This window comes from Perognathus longimembris, chromosome 10 (genome assembly GCF_023159225.1).
Source record: "Perognathus longimembris pacificus isolate PPM17 chromosome 10, ASM2315922v1, whole genome shotgun sequence".
Taxonomy (NCBI): Eukaryota; Metazoa; Chordata; class Mammalia; order Rodentia; family Heteromyidae; genus Perognathus; species Perognathus longimembris.
Genome location: NC_063170.1, coordinates 17,287,820 through 17,310,568, shown reverse-complemented (window position 1 = coordinate 17,310,568; position 22,749 = coordinate 17,287,820). Strand labels below are relative to the sequence as shown.

The window sequence follows — 22,749 nt, the reverse complement described above, 5'->3', positions numbered from 1 at the left end:
TCCCCTTTCCCTGAGGTCACCTCCTAATCCACCTGGCCACACCCCTTGCCCCTGCCCTAAATAAAGCAGGGCTGGGTGGGGGTCTCTCTCTCTCTCTCCCTTCTCTCCGGCCATGGATCATCTTGGCCACAGGCCAGCAGTTCGGTAATAAACGTTCTCTCCTGCCTGAATACCGCGTGGCGTTCTCCTTTACCGGCTACCTACTTTTAAAAACCTAACATATATGGTGCCGTGACTCGGGAAGGGCTTAAGAGTCAGGACAGGCGGAATTCCCATCTATTTTTCTCCTTTTTCCGGGAGTATCCCCAGTCCTGATGGCCCTTTGTCCGCGAACCGAACTGCTGCGAGTAGCCACACGGCACTTTTCACTAATATCATTGCTGGCCTCCACATCCACCTCCACCTCCACACCACTTGTCTGCCCTGGTGAGTGAAACTGCTGCTGCTCGGGTTCTCTGCCGCTCCATTCTGCCCTGTTCTCTCCGCTTCTGCCTGCCGCTTCTGCCCGGTAAGCTCATCCACTCACCAGGCGCCTCCCTCCCGTGCTTTTTGGGTTGTGCATCACAGTCACACCAGAGCCGGGACACTGCTAGCATGCCTCTTGACAATGAGGCCTGCTCGAAATACTCGCTCAGATACAGTTTTTGCCACTGCAATGAAGACTGCTAGCACGCCTCTTGACAGTGCAATGAGGCCTGCTCGAAATACTCGCTCAGATACAGTTTTTGCCACTACAATGGTAAATGGTTAGAAGTCACTTATATTCAGGCGCTCTCTCTCTTTCTCTTTTCCTCTCTTTCTCTTCCTTTTTCTCCCTCTCTCTCTCATCTTCCTGCTTACTTGCTTACTTTATAAAATTCCCAAGTCGTACCATCGTTGTGTGCCTTGCTCACAAAGCTACCTCTTTTCACAGACCTTCGAAACTGAGGCTTGACCACCAATGTGCTTTGTCGGCAAAGATCTAAAAGTTCTTTTCTCCAGCATTGACCACGTGGTGGATATTGGGTTTAACAGGCATCAGCTCAGGCGCCATTATGCCATTCCACGTGTTCTCTATTAGTGTGTTTGTGTCCTCCTGCCACCCCCCTCAACATGGCATCCCACTAGAGTTTATCAAAATATGGTTTCTCCATTTTATAATCTGAAAATTGTTGTTTGCTAGCAAAATCGTTTTTCTAACCGACCACGTGGTTCTAAATATTGGACAAAAATGTCATTTACTATTGGAATTCCAAGAGTCTACTGCTGAAATTCATTTTTGCATGCTGTAAAACCTATGTGCACAGTGTGTATGTCTGTGTAAATGTCATTTGTTAGTATGTCCATCTAGCTATATATCTGTGCTAAAACTCATCACATCTACTGAGTTTTGTCATTGCAGAATTCTGGCAAGTATTTGGTCAGTTCTTGACAAGGTACAGGTAAGCTCTAGTCCCCTTGGTCTCCTTGCTGTTTTAATTGGAAATCAAAAAGGGCTTTTGTGGCAAAGACTCCTTGGATTGCAGTTCGAAGCCAGCCAGGGCTGAAAATCTCTCTCAAACTCTATCTCCCAACTAATCTGCGAAGAGCCAGGCTGGAAGCATGGCTGAAGAGACTGATCTCTAACCAGCCAAATGCTGGAAGTGGAGCTCAAGTGGTAGAGTACTAGCCTCGAGCAGAAGTGCTCAGGGACAGTGCCCAGGCCCTGAGTTCAAACCCAGTGAATGCCAATGGGGGCAAGCCATCCCAGCAACAAGCACCTAGATCCCTGGGACTCAGCCAGTTCAGGGAACAAGGATCATGGAGAGGAGTAAGAGGAGAATTATGTCCGATCCTAAATGGAGTCACTTTGTCTCGCCCTTTCAAAATTAATCAGAGCCGGGGGATCAAGAGATAGTAGCTTGTCCATCTAGTGTCCATGCCTGAGTATAAGAACTGTCCAAGTAATCCAATTTTTAATTTTGTGCCCTAAACCCTTCCTTTTGCCTTAATATTTTTTTTTTTTGTCCAGCCCCTGCCTCATGAGACTTCTTCCAGGCTTCATTCAAGGACTGGCATCTACCACCAAGGGACCCTGCTGCTCGCGTTCTCCAGGAGAGGCCACATTTCTGCCTTTTACCCCTAATGCCAACCCCCCTTGCCAGCAGGAAGCAGCCAGAGAGAGTCTTCGTCCTTTTTCATAACTATTAAAAGGCTGGAATGTTAGGTCCTCTCCCTGAGGGCTACATGCAGATGTCCCCACCTCATTAAGTCTCCACCCAGTTACCTGGGTAACCTGCAGACCTGGAGGCAGTTACCTCCCCTTTCCCTGAGGTCACCTCCTAATCCACCTGGCCACACCCCTTGCCCCTGCCCTAAATAAAGCAGGGCTGGGTGGGGGTCTCTCTCTCTCCCTTCTCTCCGGCCATGGATCATCTTGGCCACTGGCCTGCAGTTCGGTAATAAACTTTCTTTCCTGCCTGAATACCGCGTGGCGTTCTCCTTTACCGGCGACCTACTTTAAAAACCTAACAATTTCAAAGAAATTTTAGTGGGAGAAATTAAGGAGCAAATAAATATATTCTTGAACAATAGCTCTGTAAGACTAGAGATAATATAGTCCTCAAAATGTGAGCAAATATATGTAGTTTTCATTCAGTAAATGAAAAACAAAAGCTTGTCTGGAAGACTAGACTAAAAAATACAACTGAAACCAATAAAAAATACTTTTTTTTGCAATGGGAGATTAATGTGTGAATAGTTGACAAAGTTGCTGAATTTGGGGCTTATATTTACCAAGTGTTCATCAAGATCAACAACTCTCACCTTCATAATTTGGTTTAAATTTCTTTTTCTTCCCTCCCTCCCTCCCTCCCTTCGTCCCTCCCTGCCTTCCTTTCATCTTTTCTTTGCCAGTCCTGGAGCTTGAACTCAGGGCCTGAGCACTGTCCTTGGATTCTTTTTGCTCAAGGCTAGCACTCTACCACTTCAGCCACAGTGCCACTTCCGGCTTTTTGTTTGTGTGCTGCTGAGGATTCAAACTGAGGGTTTCATGTATGCAAAGCAAATACTACTAAGCCACATTCCCAGCATCACCTTCATAGTCTGGATATTACAGGAATGCACATTAGAAAGGAAGATTAGAAAGAAGATCAAAATTACTAGTGAAAACAGAAAAGAAGATTCTAGAGCCAAGGAGTAGGAAAAAGCACAACCATTCTAGATCCTACCCTAAACTTGACATTTGAGCACAATAGAACCAGAAGAGTAAAACCTCCATTCAGTTGTCTCATGAGGAACAAGAATGATGCATTGGGAGGGGGAAGAGCTTGTCCAATGACCTTGTGGTACCAATGGCTAGGATGAAGTTTTCGACATGAACAATAGACAAAGAAGGGACCTAATGATTAGTTTTACATGATTTCTCTAAGAATTATTGCAACATTGAAAGTTCAGTTTCACTTTATATGAAATGGGAGTAATAACATCATTTATTTTTACACAGTCATACTAAGAATGACATAAGAGTAACAAAATTCTTAAGATAGATCAGATACACAATGATCATGAAAAGTAATTACTAACATTATCATTACTGATATTGCCACATTGTGTTTCCTCTTCCATTAGGACTATCCTTTCCAGTAGGGACAGCAAGTTTGCCTTCTCTATTCATGTTTCTTTTTCTTTTTTTGCCTGTCCTGGCCTGAGCACTGTTCCTGAGCTTCTTTTGCTCAAAGCTAGCTAGCCCTCTACCACTTGTGTCACAGTGCCACTTTTGGCTTTTTCTGTTTATGTGGTACTGAGGAATCAAACTCAGGGCTTCATGCATGCTAGGCAAGCACTTAACCACTAAGCCACATTCCCAGCCTTCATGAATTTTTTTTTGTTATTTTTTTAAAGATGATCATTGCCTTTTATGGAAGTGGTGATAAATCAAAGCTATGTTATTGAGAACTAAACCACCTTACTTAATCACCATCGTGTAAGTTCATTGGTTTTAGATGGTTGGTGCATTCTGTTGCAAGAGTATTTCTTTTCATGACTTTACAGTTAAGGAATCCAGTAATCGAATATTAAATTTGGAATGTTTATGAAATAAGTGATTAGTGTTCAAATCCATTGAGCTTATCTAACCTATCGAAATTAAATGAATGTGACGTTGCCTGTCATACATGTAATTTAAGAAAATTCATCTTGTCTGTGTTAAGAAATTTCAGTTTTAGTGAATTGGGAGGGAAAGTGGGAGAAAAAACGGGAGAGGGTAACAATGTTACGTGAGAAATGTACTCAGTACCTTCGTTATGTAACTGTAACCCCCCTGTACATCATCTTTACAAATAAAATAAACATTTAAAAATAAACATTTAAACAATAATATATAAAGAATATTATATTACATAGATAGCATATGCATATTATATTTATATACATAATTATGACATACACCAATTACATGCTATATGATGTAGCATATTATATAATATATTTATCATATAGCATTATATAATGCATATACATACATACACATATATGCACAAATACATACTCCATTTTCATGATAATGATGATTTTTATCCCAATTTATTCAGTTTTCGAATTTCTAAGGCACCTGCTTCTTTCTAAGTCAACTCGCTGCCTCAAATGTGCATTTGTTATTTGCCTGCAAAAAGAAACCTGAAGGGACATTGTGCATTCACTATTTTATTCCAGAGTTATTTTTAATCAGCAGTTGGTTTGTGTTTAAGTGTTACATTTCTGTTTCCTTTAATTCTGATGCACCTTCTTTAATTTTTTGTTCACATCACTGGATGTTCCTGCTGGATACCCTCCTACCTATCTACTCTGGACCTGCCCCTGTTTTAAACAGGCTTTTAAGCTCTCTGCTAAAAGATCAAACCATTACTTGTATTAAAGATGTCACAGGAAAATTGTTCTCAGTGCTGAAAATGATTCTTGGGTAAAGAAAAGGAGAGATTTTTTAATCAGAGTCTGGTAGCTAGGCTTGGGTTTGCATTTCTTTATATTTATTGAAGTCAATATACTTTAGGTTAAGCTATATGTATCCACAGAACAGAGAAAAATGTATATATATATCTCATTTTGAGGAAGGAAAGCAGCAACTCTGCTTACCAAATAATTTTAAAGAGTAGGAAATAGGTTTCTGAACAATGAGCAGTTGTTTTAATGAAGACAGTGACTGTGATTGGAAACACATAAAAGTTTCTACTGGCCAAGTTTCCAAGTTCCAAGCCATTCAACACCTGTATATTATATGACTTTTTCTACCTCAAGTCTGTAAATGTTGTAATGATAGTGATAAAATTAAATAAACAACTTCACAGTATCCATAGATTATGATGAATTCCTTTCAATTTGATTTGTCTTCACTTTTTCTTTCATACTTGAAAAAAACAAAACAAAGCAAACACATCATGAAATATGATTGCAAAGGAAAGTTGGGAATGCTTCGTGCTGGCTTTAGTCCTGCACTTATAAGATTCACAGAATTAATAAAATCCAACTTTTTACTGACTATTTAGTGCACACATATAGATTTCATACACTAATATAATCTGTGAACCCATTTTATAGATCAGGTCTCATCTCAGGGACTCCAATTACTCCAAAGTAATTTTCTAAAATTCTTCTTTTTAGTATCAGCATTAGGCACTGGTATTCTTATATTCACAGCCTATTCTCATAAGTCTGAAGGACATTATGAAGTTCTTGATGACTGTCCTAAGGAATTTTTTTTTTCAATTAAGCATCGTCCAAGAGGATCTCATACTTACAAATTTATCATGATCTTACACTATAAGAAACAGCTACTGACATACTGAGTATTCTTGTGCATTCTAGATTCAGATTCATTGGTTTGGGTGTGATTTTTCCATACATAAACTAAGTGGTCGAGAGTTACTTAACTCCTATTTAACTTAGTTTTTTCTTTCTACTTTAAAATGGAGAAAACACCAATAATTCTAGCCTAAGTGAATTTTAATGTTTTTATGTGTATGTGCAATCTATAAGCTGGGAAGGGTATTTAGATCAGTTTAAAAGCCTCAACTCATCTATTCCTTTTCATAGTACATAATAGCAATTGTTGCCCTAAATGGTCAGGAAAGTCAGACTGAAAGCAAGGAAATGACACGTGTCACCCCCACCCACCAGCAGGGGGCTTCTTTTCCAACCTCAAAACGTGTTCTACACACTAGATAGAGAAGGCCGGACCCTTACAAACAGAAGCAAAGGAGCAATCCTCTTTCTTTTTCACCCACACAATTTATGACTTTATATGTCAGTGTGTACATCTGTCATTCAAACTCTTCTCTTTCAGAACAGCTCATGTATATTTTAGTATTTCCTATTCAATGCAAGTTAAAGATTGTAACCATATAGGCATATGGCTTTTGGAAGCTCCCATGAAATGCTCCAGCTTTCTTTCTGAATGTAAAACTCAAGACTTGCATGTAGGCCATTTTCTCTCTATATACCCTACAAAGCAGTTTGTTTTCTGGGGATTTCAAGAAGGAAGAGTTGTTGTCCTTTTAGGAATGCTTACTTTTTCATGTCTTGGTGGGCCTCTGAGCAGCTGGAAGGAGGGAAAGGCACTCACAGTGGAGGCTCACCCCAGCTGCAGCAGTCTTCAGGTCTGAAAGTCACTATTACTATCCCCATGTGACATGGGCTTCTGCAGAATTATCCCACTGAGGTGACAGGGGAAATATGAAGATGCCAATAGTGTGAGTTCCCTTTCCCTCACTCCACAGCTAGGGAATGCTTCCTATGGTGAGACCCTTGGGTTGATTGACAAAGAAAGTGCAACTCGTTTACAGAATGTTTTTTTGTTTTGTTTTGTTTTGTTTTGTTTTTCTCCTTTACTTCACTTTTAGTTCTTAGGATATTGTCAACTTCTGTTCTGTTGGTCCTTATCCTCAAAATGAAGTGTTCCAACGTTCAAGAAAAATCTCAAGCTTTAGTAAGCATATGCTGCAGAGCCTTGTGATAGGTTTTAGGAGGTTTGAACTAGAAGTTAAGGTTCTTTGTGTTTATGCATCTTTAGATACCAGGCATTGTTCATGTCTACCACATGTACATGCTACACATGGCAAATACCTGTAATAGGAAAAAGCCTAAGGTAGAACCCATGAGATGAGACAAACAATAAAAGGCAGGAAGGGAGAGTTCCACTGAAACTTAGATTCCAGGTATTGGGAAGTTTGGAGGTGTGCTATTTAAATTCCTTTCACAATTTGAGACCTGATAGCCTCTCTGTTACACACACACACACACACACACACACACACACACACACACTCCTCAGTGAAATACATAGGATCAAAGACAATGGAGTTTGAATCTGGGATCTTTTGGGATCTTGCAGAAACCCCTCATATATCTCAGAAGTTTCTACGTGTATGAAATGAAGCAATAATACCTTCTCTTAAGATAGTCATAATAAGAAAATAAGATATGCTATATAAAATACCTGGAGTCATCAATTAATGTAGTCAAGTGCTACCTACAGTACCCCTTATTTTTCCTCCAAGTTGTATCACTCCCACCAACACCCCGAGAGAGAGACAATGAATAATAACTCTGTGGCTTCATATTTTACTCATAGTTTCATGACTTTAGGAAAAATCACTTAATCTCAACCTCACTGGGTTTTGAATTCTACATCTCTACATCAAGGATTGTCTTGTAGGTACCTTTTCAGGGAAATAAGTGGTGCAGCAAAGAGGTACACTAAACTGTACAAGCCAAGATGGGAAATCATTAAAATATGCTTATTTTGACCACAGAATCCTTTTTTTTACCCCCCAAAATAAATTATCATTATTGGAGTAGAAATATGGTTTGCAAAATAAATAAAAATAATTCAATGAAGATGACTTATTTTGTGCACTTTTCAGATAAAGCCTATCATTTGTAGAGCTCATGATTTATATGACTTTGCCCAGTGTGGTATCTATAATGTGTGTTACAATTGGATGCTAAAATCTGATCAAGCTACAAGAGCCATGGCTTTTTTTAGTTGTGTTATTATTATCTAATTCTATTCACAGCACCATTGCACAATAGTTGATGTGCATTAAGGTGTAATGGATTATACTGCATACATGTCAGATGTTGTATCCTAGGGGATTATCACTGGTAATTTGGCAATGATCATGTTTCCTGGATCAAAAGTTTCTGAATGATCTTGGCAAACACTTGTTAAAGAGTACATACAAAAATTAATTTTAAATGTTAATAATGCCTCTGTCTTTGTATCTCTCTCTGTATCACCCATTCTGTTTCTATCTCTCTATCACTCTTAGCTTGAATGTTGAATTCTTTTATTGTTATTATAAAGGTGATATGCAAACAGTTCATAGTTAGATAAGTCAGGTACCGAGTACACTGTTTTTAGCAGTGTCACCTCTTCACTCATTTTGTCCCCTATTTTTCCTCCTGAAACCCCTCCCTCACAAGTTGTATAGTTCATTTTCAACATAGACCATTATCACTGCTGCATTTGTTCACCATTTGTCCCATTATTTCTATGTTCTCTTTAGCCTGCCCCAAAAAGATAAATTTATGACAGAAGGAACAGAAATAAAAAAAAATGACAAAGAAGACAAAAAAATCAAAATAACAAAAAATAGTCTCTTGTTTCCATTTCTTGGAGTTCATTTCAATAAACATCATTTTATATGATCATATACACATAGCTATTGAACCTTTTGGATCAGCTAAAAATATCCCCCTTTTTTTCTCAATCAACCCCTACTGCAATTCATCTTACTATGTCTTTTATTGAATGATTTAGTATGGGGTGACAAGTGATATGTTCTTTTGCTATTCAATATTGCCTTAAATGTTTAGATAGGTAGATTTCTATTTCATAGAAGTAAAATGAGGATACATGGCAATTTTATCAATATGTGTGATATGGTTTCCAGAACTTAGTAGTTGCAGGATTGGGGACTGTGAAATATCAGTGCTCTTTCAACAAGGATACATATCTTTACAGATGCTATTGATTAAATATTTGAAATAGATCTTTTATCTTTTTGACCTCTTCACATTGGTTATTTGTTTTTCATTTTCCAATCAACATGCTCATTAATAGAACTGTGCAGTAACCCTGAGATTATTCTCCAGTCTAAATCATCTATATAAGCTATAATTAGCATCTTTGGGACCTCTCTTCTTAAGAGTAATTGCTTATTTTTTGTGTGAGTATATCCACTTTCATGGTTTATTGTATTGGATGAAATTGTTGAAACAATTTCCTCCTGCTTACCACCCCATCCACAATTTGTAACCACAGCCCAATATTTGATAACCTTTGGGTCTCTATTTTACCTTGTTTTAGGCCTGAAAGCCAGCCTTCCCCTAACTTCATAGATTAGTAGGGACAATGAGTTCTTCTTGTATACATGGCTGTCTTTTCAAGCCATTCTCTTGTTTTAGATGTGTCCTATTTTTCCTGAGTAAATCATACTCCTTCATTAAGCAGCAATCACCAGGAAGACTGGTTGGTTAATTTTCCTTTGAGAGATAATATGTATTGGTGAACTTATATGTTTGACTTGGAATCTTTTGTTCTCCTCATTTCTTTTTTCAGTTACTGGTGTTCAACTTTCAGGATCTCTAATAAACCAAATAAATTCATGTTTGCATCTGTTATGCCTGAGCCATTACTGAATGAACCTGCCAATTGCATTCACAGGCACTCTTGTTGGAATATTCATGTATTATGTTTTTATATAATCTCCTGTCCTTTTCCAGTTCTGTCATGTTGGGTTGGGATGCCACTAATATTGTTTTTACTTCCTCTGTCTTTTACTCTCTTAAGGCATAGCCCAGAGACTCTCTTTTGTGAAATCCTTATTGTTTTGCTCTGTCACCTTAATTTCATTGGGAGCCATTTCCAATGATTTTACTGTGTCTTCTGGAAACTCAAGTTTAGACCAACAAACCAATGACTGTGGGATAGAATAAGAACTGCAATAGCATTCTTGAGGATATGGTTCTTGCCATCATGTTTAAGCTATAATATTTGTAACAGTAACAACTAAGCAACACCAAGGCACACCATCCACATTTGTTAGAAGTATGCATGAGTAGATCAATAAAATGTAAAGTAACCACAAATGATAGATTCTGTAAGACTTGGCTATAACGGAAAACAGGTTGAAGAGTAGAAATGGGCAGCCCTTGTGAGTTTAAACAATCAATAGTCCTTGTCTGAATCAATCCACTTCTTGATCACCTTTGTAGCTATTGGCAGTTTCCCTGTTAACCATTTGAAAATTATTAATATGTAGAGAAATGATTGATTTTCTATCACTGAAGAACCTAGATAGCCTATAGATTTTATGACCATATGATTTATAATCTACTTTAAGAATAAAAGGATTGATTGCTAACAATTATGAGGATAATTGGCATAATTCTAGAATCAGGTGAATTTGATAAACTTGCCTTCTAGATAGGGAAAAATTTATCAAATTTACCTGACTGATTCTAGAATTATGGCAGACTGAAAAGTTAAGATTTCTATGACACTCATCCTGATGATGCCGAATTTCACTATCCTAAGGAAAATAATTAAAGTGATAGCTGATCATTGAGAATCCTCCCATCAGAGATTTCTCTGAAGTAGGCTCCAATTGACAACTGAATTTTTCTTCTAGTCATGTACTACTATGGCTGAATAGCATTACAACAACATATACTGATTGATTCCTATAGACTTTATGCAGAAGGCCTACTGCAATGTTACTCATCTGAATCACCTCCCCCATTTAGAAAAATGGAATAAATCTGAACACAATTTGTGTGGTTGTTAGAACTTTCATACATCCATCCATCCATCCAAAGATTTGTGTGCTTATACATTTGTGCATACCATGTGGGCTTTTGCCTGCCGTGGTTACTAGAGAAAAGAGACAACTTCGATTTCTTGACCAAAAAATAGGCTCTGATTTCCCTGAGATATTGTTTTTTCTATTGTTACAGCCTACCTAAACTCAGCCCCTTCAGAAAAGAATAGTGAATCTCTATTGTTTGGTAGGATGCTTTTATCTTTCTCTAGGGAACATTGTTGCTGAATAATAAGTAGGTTGATTATAGTAGAGTTTTTTTTTAACAAAAAAAAATTGACTGCAATAAATCTGCCCATAACTCTTCTTCCGAGGTATTCTATTTCCACCCTGAATTTAAGCTTAACTGTCTTTAAGCCATATGGTAATAGAAAATATACAGGAGCTTTAAATGCTTGTGTTTTGGAATCCTGTACAATCATGTAAATCTGTGCACCCTGGCCTTTTGGATGATGAGATCCATATTTGAAATTATATCTATTGCCAAACTGACACTAAGCCAATGACCACAAACATTATGCTGTCTGGCTCAAACTCCCACTCCAGCAGGATTAGCCAGAGGAAAAGAATCCTTGAGATGACCATAATCATAAGAAATTCAAAAAAATAATTAAACTATCTAGGCTACTAGATTTCTGGATCAGTACTTACATAGAAACTCTTAACTAGTACCTTAGAAATGGGACTCTGTGAGAACAATCAGAAAAGTGCAGTATTAGCATTTAGACCATAGAGGTGCATATATTAGAAAGGAATCCATGAAACTCCCAAGCAAAAAATGGTAAAAATGTAGGAAATGATGAACCTAAATAGACAATAAAATCCTATAGTAAACTGATAAGGTATTCAACTGTACTGTCTAGTAGAGAAAATGATGGTCAAAATGCCTCTGGTGACATGAAAGATGAAAATAAATATATCTAATAAATTTATTGTGGGCCATAGGATATTTTTCTAGATGAAATTTACAAGTGGTAATTGGTTTTTTGTAATACATATAATTAGGTATAGTAAATGAGAGATTAGCTAAAAGAAAACAATGACAACAAACAGCATTACTCATTTTACTAGCACAGTTTAGTGGCATTTAGGATATATGGCCTCTTAGCTTAGAATAAAAACTTCTGTTCCTATATTTCAACAGTGAAAGAGTCTCAAAGCACAAAGTTAGTTGGAACAGAAGTGCACAAACTATGACTCATGGACAAAATCTTGGTCGGCATCTTTAAATGACACATACTAAAATAGAGCCTTGTCCATTTACTTGCATATTGATCAGTAGATACCTTATCAGTCAAAAGATAGATCTGGGTATATGTGACAGAAAGAGTAGATCCCAGAGCACCTTTTATTGAAGAAATCAATTTTAGTATTATCAAGGTTTGACTTCAGCTACCTTTGAACAAAGTCATGACCACACATGGCCTAACTCTTTTAAACAATAAGCTCTGTGTTCTGAGGATCACTGGACTCCTTCAGACGATAATTAGGAGTTACGGGTAACACCTAGTAATACATTTTTTTTCTCCCTCAATGGTATCAATGTCCTAGCTTTATACAGGCACCCAAACTGAGAATAGTGTTAGGCATTAAGATGACTTATATATTCATTTCTTGGAAGTACTCAAAAGAAATCTAAACTCATGCTCTAAAACAATGTTGCTCTTACAGATAAAAACATATATATTTTTTAAAGCAAAGAATGATGCAGCTTTTAGAGATTGAAAAGAAAAACTGATTTATTTTACCTGAGTTGCACAAGCACTGAAGTGTTTGTGGATGTTTCAAAATGACCTGCTTTTCATGAACATCAAATTTTTGATCTATCTGCAGGGGGAAAAATGGATTGATAGCTGCTATCAAATTTGATGGCAGATGCTGGATATAAAAAAGTTTTCTTGCTGTAAAATTTTAGCTGCCTGTCACTTACATTATATTATGTCACATCTCACAATGACATATTGCGATGTAATACAATGTAAGTCAGATAATAGACAGCTGCAATTCATAACTTTCTGAATAGGAGAGTCATTCTTTACTGAAAAGCTGCCCAAGGGAGGTTAGGAATCCCTCTACCAAAGCCACTCCCCACATTGATGTTCCTGACCTATCTGTGACTCTAGGTTATCCTTTGTTTACCTCAAGCCAACTTCACTTTTAAAATTGACCTCCTTTATTTCTTCTCATTGGGAAGGAGCTGTCAATTAGGGTCATTGTGAAGAGGAGGGACTTACCCACTGACCTATCATGTGGAGGGGCGTGTCTCAAGTCTGTGCTTAGCCTAAGAGAAGGTTTTGTGTAAACTGAAAGATGCATTCACCTCTGGGAAGCTCTAGACTCAGGTGCTCAGGAGCCTGGCAATGAGATGATTCTCTTTAGGGGAAGTCTAGTGTGGTTTCCAGTGTTCCTTCTTCCCAGAGTGAGGAGCCTTATGCAGGCAACAAAGTCATTCAATTAAACACAGCAGCCCTGGGAATGTTCCATCTCTGTAAATGGGTCAGTTGTCTACCTCCTAGTTCAAACATAAACCTTTTCCCTAGAAGTGATAGGGAATTAGGAATAGAAAAAAAAATCTCTTCTTTCTCCCAAACCAACCTGAGAGATCTATGCAGGCCTTTTCCTACTGAATCTCTTTTACTTCTTCAAGAAAATGTATAAGAACTAGTCAAGTATGCACTGAGACAGGAAATAGAAAAATAGTGGAAAAAATAATATGAAACATCCTCACGGCAATGATGCGAACATTAAAGAATTCACTTGAACTGTGGACATTTTTATATTGGGGGGCCCTTTTCTATTGACGATGCAGAGACTCTGAGTAGGGTTTCTACCACTTGCATGCAATGTACTTTGGCAAGTGCATCTACTTTATTTTCCTATATGTGAACGTGTCTTTTCTCCATCGGGATTTCCTTTGACTGAAGTTACATTAAATTCATTCATTTAATAGTCTTTTTCACTCTTGGTAACCATTTATTGAACGCATGGATCATTGTTTGTTTATTTTAACCTCTTACAATATCTCTTTTTGTCTACATGCATTCATTTAAGACAGAAGTGTATGCCTGAGCCCATAGAAAGGCCCTATTCTGGCTGTGGACAATGGTTTCTTGCCTTATGTGATATCCTGTGATTGCTCACTTCCATTATATGTCAATCTTATATCATTTTATGTACTAGAAGGCCAAGAAATATAAAAACTGTGTGATATTGTGGGTAATAGTTAGATGAGAGATGTAAAATCTTAAGCCTTTCCAGTGTTCTCCATCTTTTCTCTGTTTTTCTATTTTTTAATTCTTGGCTATCTATGAGAGCAAAGTAATACGTTCTGTATATCCACAGTCAGGGCCCAAACAATGTATGTGCTCTTGCTTCTGTAAATCCAAAGTTGAATAGGCCTGAAGTAGTGGAACTGGTGACAACTCAGGAATTGACTGATAAATGATGAGCATGATTCAATCCTGGTGACAAAGATTGGACATCTGTTTTCAGAGTTACATTGGAATTCCTAGGTGAGAATTTATCTTCTTTGGAAACATTCATAACATCTCAACATCTTTGCTCCACAGAAGTTGGAAGGGAAAGTTACAAAGTAGAACACTGAAGCAAGAGAGTAATGACATGTGGGATTTTTAAGTCCTAATTGGCAAAGTCTGACTTGTGTATTTGCTTTATGGGATTTTCCGATGACACTTTATCCTTACAAATTTGAGCATTCTTATCACCTGGGAGGAACATGATGAGATTTGGGAAACACAATTCAGAGCAGAAATCATCTAGCTGCTTGAAGGCCTTAAATTCTATTTTTCCCTGAAGAACGCTTACCTTTCCCTACTCTAACCAGGTATCATGGCTATTCAGTCTATCTGGATGAAGATACTAAAACTCCCTACTTCATTCCTCTTGCTCATTACAACCTGCACATGGTCCTAACTCTATTTGAAGAAACAGCTCTGAGCAATGAAAGTTCTCGGATGCTAAAACTCCAAATTCTATAGTCCAGAAAGATGACACAACACATACTACAGTAATTCATTTCTGAAAAATCTTATCTTACATTGAATAAATACTATATTTAATTTGCAGTTCTTTGGTGGAAATTTATTTTTCTTTCTAAGGCAGGCATAAATTAATGGTCTATCTCATTAACAATCTCATGTATTAGCTGACATTTAAGTCTGAAAGTGTTGGGTTAGTGCATAGGCTTTGGATCAGGAAAAAGCAAAGAAAATGTGTTGACATAATAAGATTTCAGGTCATTGTGGTTAACCTGTTCTGGTCACAAATGGTTCAAATACTACTTTGGTGTAGGGATCAAATGCTCCAGCTGATAGCTTTCATTTACTGAATACAAGCAAAATATCTCTACCACACATGGGTGGGGGGTGAAGTTTTATTTTTAGTCTAGGTCAAGACTCTGGAGTTTCTCTATCTCTAGCTTAAATCATTTAAATTTCAGGCTATATTAACAGATGTATGAATGAACTGTTTCTGTGGAGCCCAGCTACAACATCCCATTTTCAGAAAGTATTGAATACTTTTCAGTGTTCTTTTCTTTCCATTTTAGGCAATTTAAAGATAAAAGAGAGGAATGAATTATCTTAAGTTTAAAGTAAAATAATTGTGTGTGAGGTTGAATTGCACCAATGTGAGATTCAGTAAAAAAAAAAAATCTAGGTAGTCATTTGATTTTTAGTGACTTGTTACTGTGAGGAATTAAAAAGATCACTGCGAGCATTAGACACATATAGTCTGAAATTAGGCCTGGCCCCCAACAACTGCTCACTAGGGTGTGAATATAAGCATTGTTTTGTGCTATAGGACTATAATACAAGCAGAAGACTGTTTTGACTGTTTTTACTCCAAATATTATTCAGACAGTTTTCAATAATGCTTAGCTGATGGCTTCTAACCTTCTATGGTTTTCAAAAATCACCCATACCTTGTGAAAACTAGGAAACATAAGCAGTTTTACCCAACAAATGATCCAAAGAATAAGTTTTCAAAAGGAAATGTGTGCTACTGTTGAGAATAACAATCCTGTGGTTTGGTAACTGCCCTCAATGTTTGGTGAGCCACTTAACACAGCTGCACTTCAAACTCTTATCTGCAAAGTAGAGCCAGATGGATAGATAATGTATATCATTTGAAAAAATAGGTACTCCATACATTTTAACTATTGTTTTTCTTCTAATTTAATCTTTAATCCATTCAGAACAAGAGAAAATGTATTTATCTTAAAATAACCAGAAGAATCACAAATAAAAAAAAGTATAAATGGATATGTAAGCTTTCTTCCTAAACTTTATAATCTTTCATTTTTCATTTTATTGTATTTTTATAAGCAAATATATTTTGTGGAATATATTTTTAACTAGATTATTTCCCAAAATATTGTTTTTACAAAAGTCAACATCCATTTTAGAGTATATACTTAGATTAAGGAAGACAAAAATTATAGCAGACTTAATAGAAGGGGTTGGTCTTTATTGCCATTTCTGCTTTACCTGATCATAATGTGAGTTTCATTTAATTATAATATATATGCCCACCAAATATATATATATATAGATAGATTGATTGATTGATTGATTCTGGGGAGGGGAAAATTTAAATTACATTTAGATAAGTGTTTCTTAGGCATTGTGAAAATTTCTCTGGTGAATTTTAGCACACCAACACTTAAAACAAAGTAATGATGTATATTCACTCATTGTGATTGTTTCAGAACATGACCAAAATTGTTGTTTTTAATTTTGAAATTATGCCCTGACAAAACATTATCAAATATGAATAATACAATGTTTATATCAATATGCTTCTTACCTTGAATATTAAACTGTATGTGTACATATATATATATATATGCCTCTTAACTGAATGGGATATATTTGTTATCCTACTAAAATATCAAAAGAAGATGCAGATACAAGCAAAAAGCTATGAAACACCTGATTGATTTTCTTTGGAAAAGCAAGTAAAGAAGTGTTGATGCTACTCTATTGTGACATTTAAGTAAACTACCCCTATATCTATTTTTTTCTTAAATGGAAGGCATACAGCCACTGCTTATTTCTGCAGAAGTTTATTGAGTGCATTTTGTATCTGAGAGGTCTCCCTTATAAATCAAAAGTACATCAAATAATTATTTTCACTGAATTTTCTACCTCCATGCTACAGCTTTAGAAGATACGTAGTAATGTAGAATTCTTAAACATAGAAGTAATTTGTCATATGTTTATCGTGTTCTTTTTTGGTATATAAGAATAATTTTATTCTTTAAGATGTCCAGAATTCGTCCCAGACATCCCAGGAGAGGGAGATGCTATAATGTTACAGAGGATGTCTTCTAATAATACTGTCTAATAATTTAATATGGAGATTTTTTTTTGCCAGTCCTATGGCTTGAATTCAGGGCATGGGTGTAGTGTCTGATCTTCTTTGTACTCAAAGCTAATACTCTACCACTTGAACCACAGTGATACTTTTTCTGCTTTTTTCCTGAATAGGTGTTTATTTATTTATTTAGTATTTATTTATTTTTGCCAGTCCTGGAGCTTGGACTCAGGGCCTGAGCACTGTCCCTGGCTTCTTTTTGCTCTGCCACTTGAGCCACAGCGCCACTTCTGGCCATTTTCTATATATGTGGTGCTGGGGAATCGAACCCAGGGCTTCATGTATACAAGGCAAGCTCTCTAACCACTAGGCCATATTCCCAGCCTATTTTTTATTTTTTGTGTGATAAGAGTCTCACAGATTTTCCTGCCTGGGCTGGCTTGAACCTTTTTCAGTCTCTCAAATAGCTAGGAATATAAGTGTGGGCCACTGAAGCCCAGCTTTTAATATGGAGATTTTATACAGTAATTTCCTTATAGAAGATCCACTGTATATTCATTATTTCCTTTTAATGATTATAAAGAAGTTAGAGAACATCAACAACTAATATATACATTTTAGGTATTGCCTTTGGCAAGATTCTTTCTCTTTCTTCACAGCAATTTTTTAAAAATATTTTCAAATGCTTTGCATTGTATTGTAGAAAGTTAAGCATCTACATTCAAATCTTCAAATCTCCCTTAACTGGTGTACCAAGATGTATACGTGAATTTGTAGTATTTCTTCTGATATCATTTATTCACTGTGTTAAAATAGAAGAATGTTTAACTCCTTAGCAGTAATCCACTTATTCATATAAAGATCATTGGAAAATGAAGTTCAGGGAGGATAGAGAAGTAAAGCATGATTGACCATGAAGGATTTAGCATGGACTGACCAAAGAAAATAAATCCAGAGCAGGAACCTTATATTTGACCTGGTAGATGAAGTGTCATACTTTATTAGTTCAAGAATGCAATGTAGTGATTTGCATTTCTTTTATGGCCAGTGACGTAGAGCACTCTTTCTTATGTCTCTTGGCCATTCTCATTTCCTCATCAGAGAAGTCTCTTTGTAAGTCTTTAGCCCACTTGTTGAGGGGGCTGTTGGTTCTTTGCGGTTTTGTTTTGGAGGAATTTAATTTTTTTAGTACTGCATATATTTTAGATATGAGGCCTTTGTCCATTGTATGGCTGGTAAAGATCTTTTGCCCAATCTGTGGGCTCTGAGATTCCATCTCACCCCAGTAAGAATGTCCTATATCAAGCAAACTAACAATAGTAAATGTTGGAGGGGATGTGGCCAAAAGACAACTCTACTTCATTGTTGGTGGGAATGTAACAGGTTCAGCCACTCTTGCAAGTAGTATGGAGATTCTTTAGAAGGCTAAACATAGAGCTCCCCTATGACCCAGCAACCCCACCTTTGGGCATCTACCCAAAAGACCACAAACAAGAACACACTAAAACCACCATCACAATAATGTTCATCACAGCACAATTTGTCATAGCTAAAATATGGAACCAACCCAGATGCCCCACAGTAGATAAATGGATCAGGAAAATGTGGTACATATACACAATGGAATTTTATGCCTCTATCAGAAAGAATGACATTGCCCCATTTGTAAGGAAATGGAAGGACTTGGAAAAAATTATACTAAGTGAAGTGAGCCAGACCCAAAGAAACATGGACTCTATGGTCTCCCTCCTAGGGAATAATTAGCACAGGTTTAGGCAAGTCATAGCAGAGGATCACAAGAGCCTAATAGCTATGGCCTTATGAATGCATAAGATAATGCTAAGTGAAATGAACTCCATGTTATGGAAACGATTGTTATATCACTGTTGTAATTACTTTCAACATGCCATGTGAAACCGTAGCTTCTATTGTTGATGATCCTCTTGTTGCCCCTTCCTGTGCTTGTACCTGCACTATCACTGTATCTTATCTGAGTACATTGGAAACTGTATATACTTGTATTAGAACTAGGAAACTGAAAGGGAATAACAAAATGCGAGAGACTCAGGATAAAAAGACAAACAAGTACAAAAGCAATACTTGCAAACCTGTTTAGTGTAAACCAACTGAACAACTCAGGGGGAGGAGAAGGAAAGGGGGAGGGGGTGGGAGAATGAGGGAGGTGGTAACAAACAGTACAAGAAATGTATCCAATGCCTAATGTATGAAACTGTATCCTCTCTGTATATCACTTTGAAAAGAAATTAAAAAAATAAGAAAAGAAAAAATGAAGAATGCAATGTAATCAGACAACAGGTAGGGGAAGTTAGCATAGATTGTAAAATTGAAAATAAAGGCCGTGAGAAACTCAGAAGAGTCCAAAGGCAATCACTATCTTCCTCCACGAAGTTCACCAGTACAACACATTAAGTAGCAGCTTAAGAAAGAGAAAGAATAAGCAACAGATAAAATATGACCAATAGCCTCAATAATGGCCACACACTGGGAGTGAGCTCATATTTTCATGAACTCACAGGAATTCAAATTCACCATGCATGGGAGCTGACAAAGATATGAACTGTGTATGTAATGTTTCTTGAATCAAACTATAATAGGTTTTAATGACCCTCAAAAGAGAATTACGTCAGTTTTAGTGCATTGGTTGGGCAGTCACACAAATTACTGTGACATCTATGGATCATGATGCTTCAGCAAAGGCTCACCAATAGGCTTTCACCTTGAAACTATAAGGACATTGAATTGTGTGGTGCAACATACCTCATCTGAGCTTCATAATGATAGAGGCAGCAACATGAAGCCCAAGGAAGGACTTACCCATCTATGATTGCATATCTATATCACTGCTCTGACAGGCATCACCCCTTAAGATGTGGTGATGGAATCAATGAAGACTTAACTCTTCTTTATGTAGGGCCAGATTAAAAAACTGGGTAAAGTCTAAGAGAGAATCTTGGTTTATGGCAGTATAGACGTTAGAATATATGGTCGTTTCACCTTACATCGTAGTATGTTGAAGACTAGAATATGAATTTTTCTACTAGATGACAAAAATCATGTTAAATTATAGTCTCCTCTCTGAAGCTTTAAGTTAGTATTCAAAGACTGAATCCTAAGGAGAACTAAAATATACTCTACAGGATGGGAGAGAAATTATCTGTTTTATTCACTATTTTAGTCTTAATTCTCAAGGTAGCAACAGGCACAAGGTAACCACTAAATAAATGGGTGTCAAATACATGAATGGCTGACTAAAGATATGTTCTATTATCACTAGCCTCAGAGAATGATGGAGGGGACGTTATTTGATTTATGAATGTGTTAGTAGGTACCAGGCTATAGTGAATAGCAAAGCAAAGAGAATAAACTTCACACCCAGTTCATCTTTTCACAGATGAGAGAACTTTTCCTGGAATTATTACAAGTGATTGGAAATTAGCTAGAGAGAAAAGATAAAGATGTCTTCTATCTTACCTTTTAAAGGGAACAGAGTGTATGTTTCTAGAAGGGAAGAAGAAGAAATCTTTGTAAATGTAATTCATGTTGAGCTAGAAAGATGTACAAAAGGCAAATAAAATAGAAGAATATGAAATAGTTTGGATAAATAGACATCCACCATCATTGCCTTTTTTGTCACACATTTTATTGTTTTTAGTTAGTATTTACTGCCATCCTAAGCTAAATATTTAGTGATGTTTTCCTGGATATATAATCCTGTCTGTTCTAAAATATTCCACTTGCAAATACATAAAGAAGTATACACTTTCTTCAGTCCTATGGACATATTTATTTTTAAAGTACTCTCCCTTTTAAACATGGCTGTGTTTGTATAATGAGTGTTAGAGCCAACTATAACTACTTAAGTTACCCAAAGACTCTTTTTGTCTCATTTTTCTTTTCCTTTTATTTTACTCATAGTCAGTGTTTGTACTCCACTAATTGGTCCATTAAGTAATGTGCAATAGTGTAGAATATCATTAGGATTATCCTAACTGCCTCATTTCTGGTTCCTTATAAAGATTTTCATCTTATTCACAGTGTGGAATGAAAAGATCCTGGAAATTTGCAAAGGCTATTGAAAAAAGAGGTGAATAAAACTAATAATTATTATTTCCAGTTTGCAGACTATCAACAATGCAACCAAGCACCATAGTTATTTATTTCATTTAGTATTTGTTTATTCAAAGAAACATCGCAGAAATTATTCTAAGGTTTAAGATAATTCAAAAATTTTGTATGATCTCTTGCAGATAATAATCATAAGGGCTAGGATTCAAATCTCAATATTCTTTACTACAAAGCCTGAACTTCTTTGTTCTAAGGATCTCACCTTTATTTTTTGTTCTAATAAATCTCAAGCTATCTTTTCTGACATTTATTGATCTAAAGTGTCCCCTTGAATGATGCTACATTATCTTTCTGCGTTTCTACCCACTTCATTAATAACAAAAGGGATCCCCAACAGTTGATTTGTGTTATTCCAGTTATATTACCAGACAGAATGTCACATTGCCTAATATTGTGTCTATAAAGTGCTCACATTAATTCAAAATGCAAACTTTTGTGCTGAAAGGAATGAAATGATTGTCAACTACATTTAGTACTCTTTCAAAAAAGGGAAATTTGCATAAATTGACAGCTCATTCTGTTTCCACATTCAATTTTAATCCCGGGTTGTGATTTCCAGAGGACATATGCATTTGTTTGACACACAAAATCTCAAGATCTATGTTGGGGCTTTGTTGTAGATGATAAATTAGTAAATAATATGGTTCTTTAATGATATAACAGCAAAATGGTAAAAACAAAACTGGTTAATTTATTTAGATATACATATATATATATTTCTTTATACTCTTTCTGATGTTCAACTGATCCTTTTATGTTCCCCTACAAAATCTCAAAGAAAGATCTCAGAAAGCAACTTTCTCAAAGGAACTATGCCCAAAGATATCTGTTGAGATAATAGAAATAACTGCAAGATAACTATGCATGTACCAATTTATTTTCTTGGTTTCCTCTTTGAAAAAAAATCTTCAAAAATAAAATGTTCTGCAAAGACCGGAAATGATTGCTAGCAAATTGACAGAGAACGCTAGTGCAATTCACAACTTTGAATAGCATTTTGACAACCACATATATAAATCTATGCCATGAATCTAAATTACATCCCAGTAGTCAGTAATTTCAGAACTAAATTGTCTTCCGTAACACACACCGAAAAAATAGATAGGAAGGACACTATATGTCTGACCAGAGTAATAATTTTAAGATTTCCAATATTTGCAGAGAAAATTCTCCATCTCTGAAGGTGCACTTGCACTATGATTTAAAAACCCAAAGAAAAGAAAATATGGAAACTACAAAGTAACAAGAGGTGGAGCGAAGAAATTTCCCTGTTTTTTTTTTTTTTTCTGAATCAAATGGCACAGTACAGCTTAATGTCTACAAGTACAGATTTGTTATCTATATTTTTCTTAGCTTACACATTGCCCTTAATTACAGTTTACATGGCAAAATAAAACATGAACTGTTTTTTTAATCAGGATTGCATTGC

General features: G+C 36.4%; 1 protein-coding gene across 4 annotated transcripts in view; it reads right to left on the bottom strand.

The window, feature by feature from the left end:
• The window catches only part of Cdh8 (cadherin 8), a 335,462-nt gene that overhangs the window by 21,816 nt on the left and 290,897 nt on the right, over positions 1–22,749 (bottom strand). Inside the window, exon 11 of one of the 4 annotated variants that reach the window (XM_048355446.1) lies at positions 13,889–14,299. The exons of the other annotated variants lie outside the window; for them this stretch is intronic. Coding sequence (XP_048211403.1) covers positions 14,262–14,299 — 38 coding nt within the window. The 3' untranslated portion in view covers positions 13,889–14,261. Of the gene's footprint in view, positions 1–13,888; positions 14,300–22,749 lie in introns of those variants that run through there. 4 annotated transcript variants of the gene reach the window in all.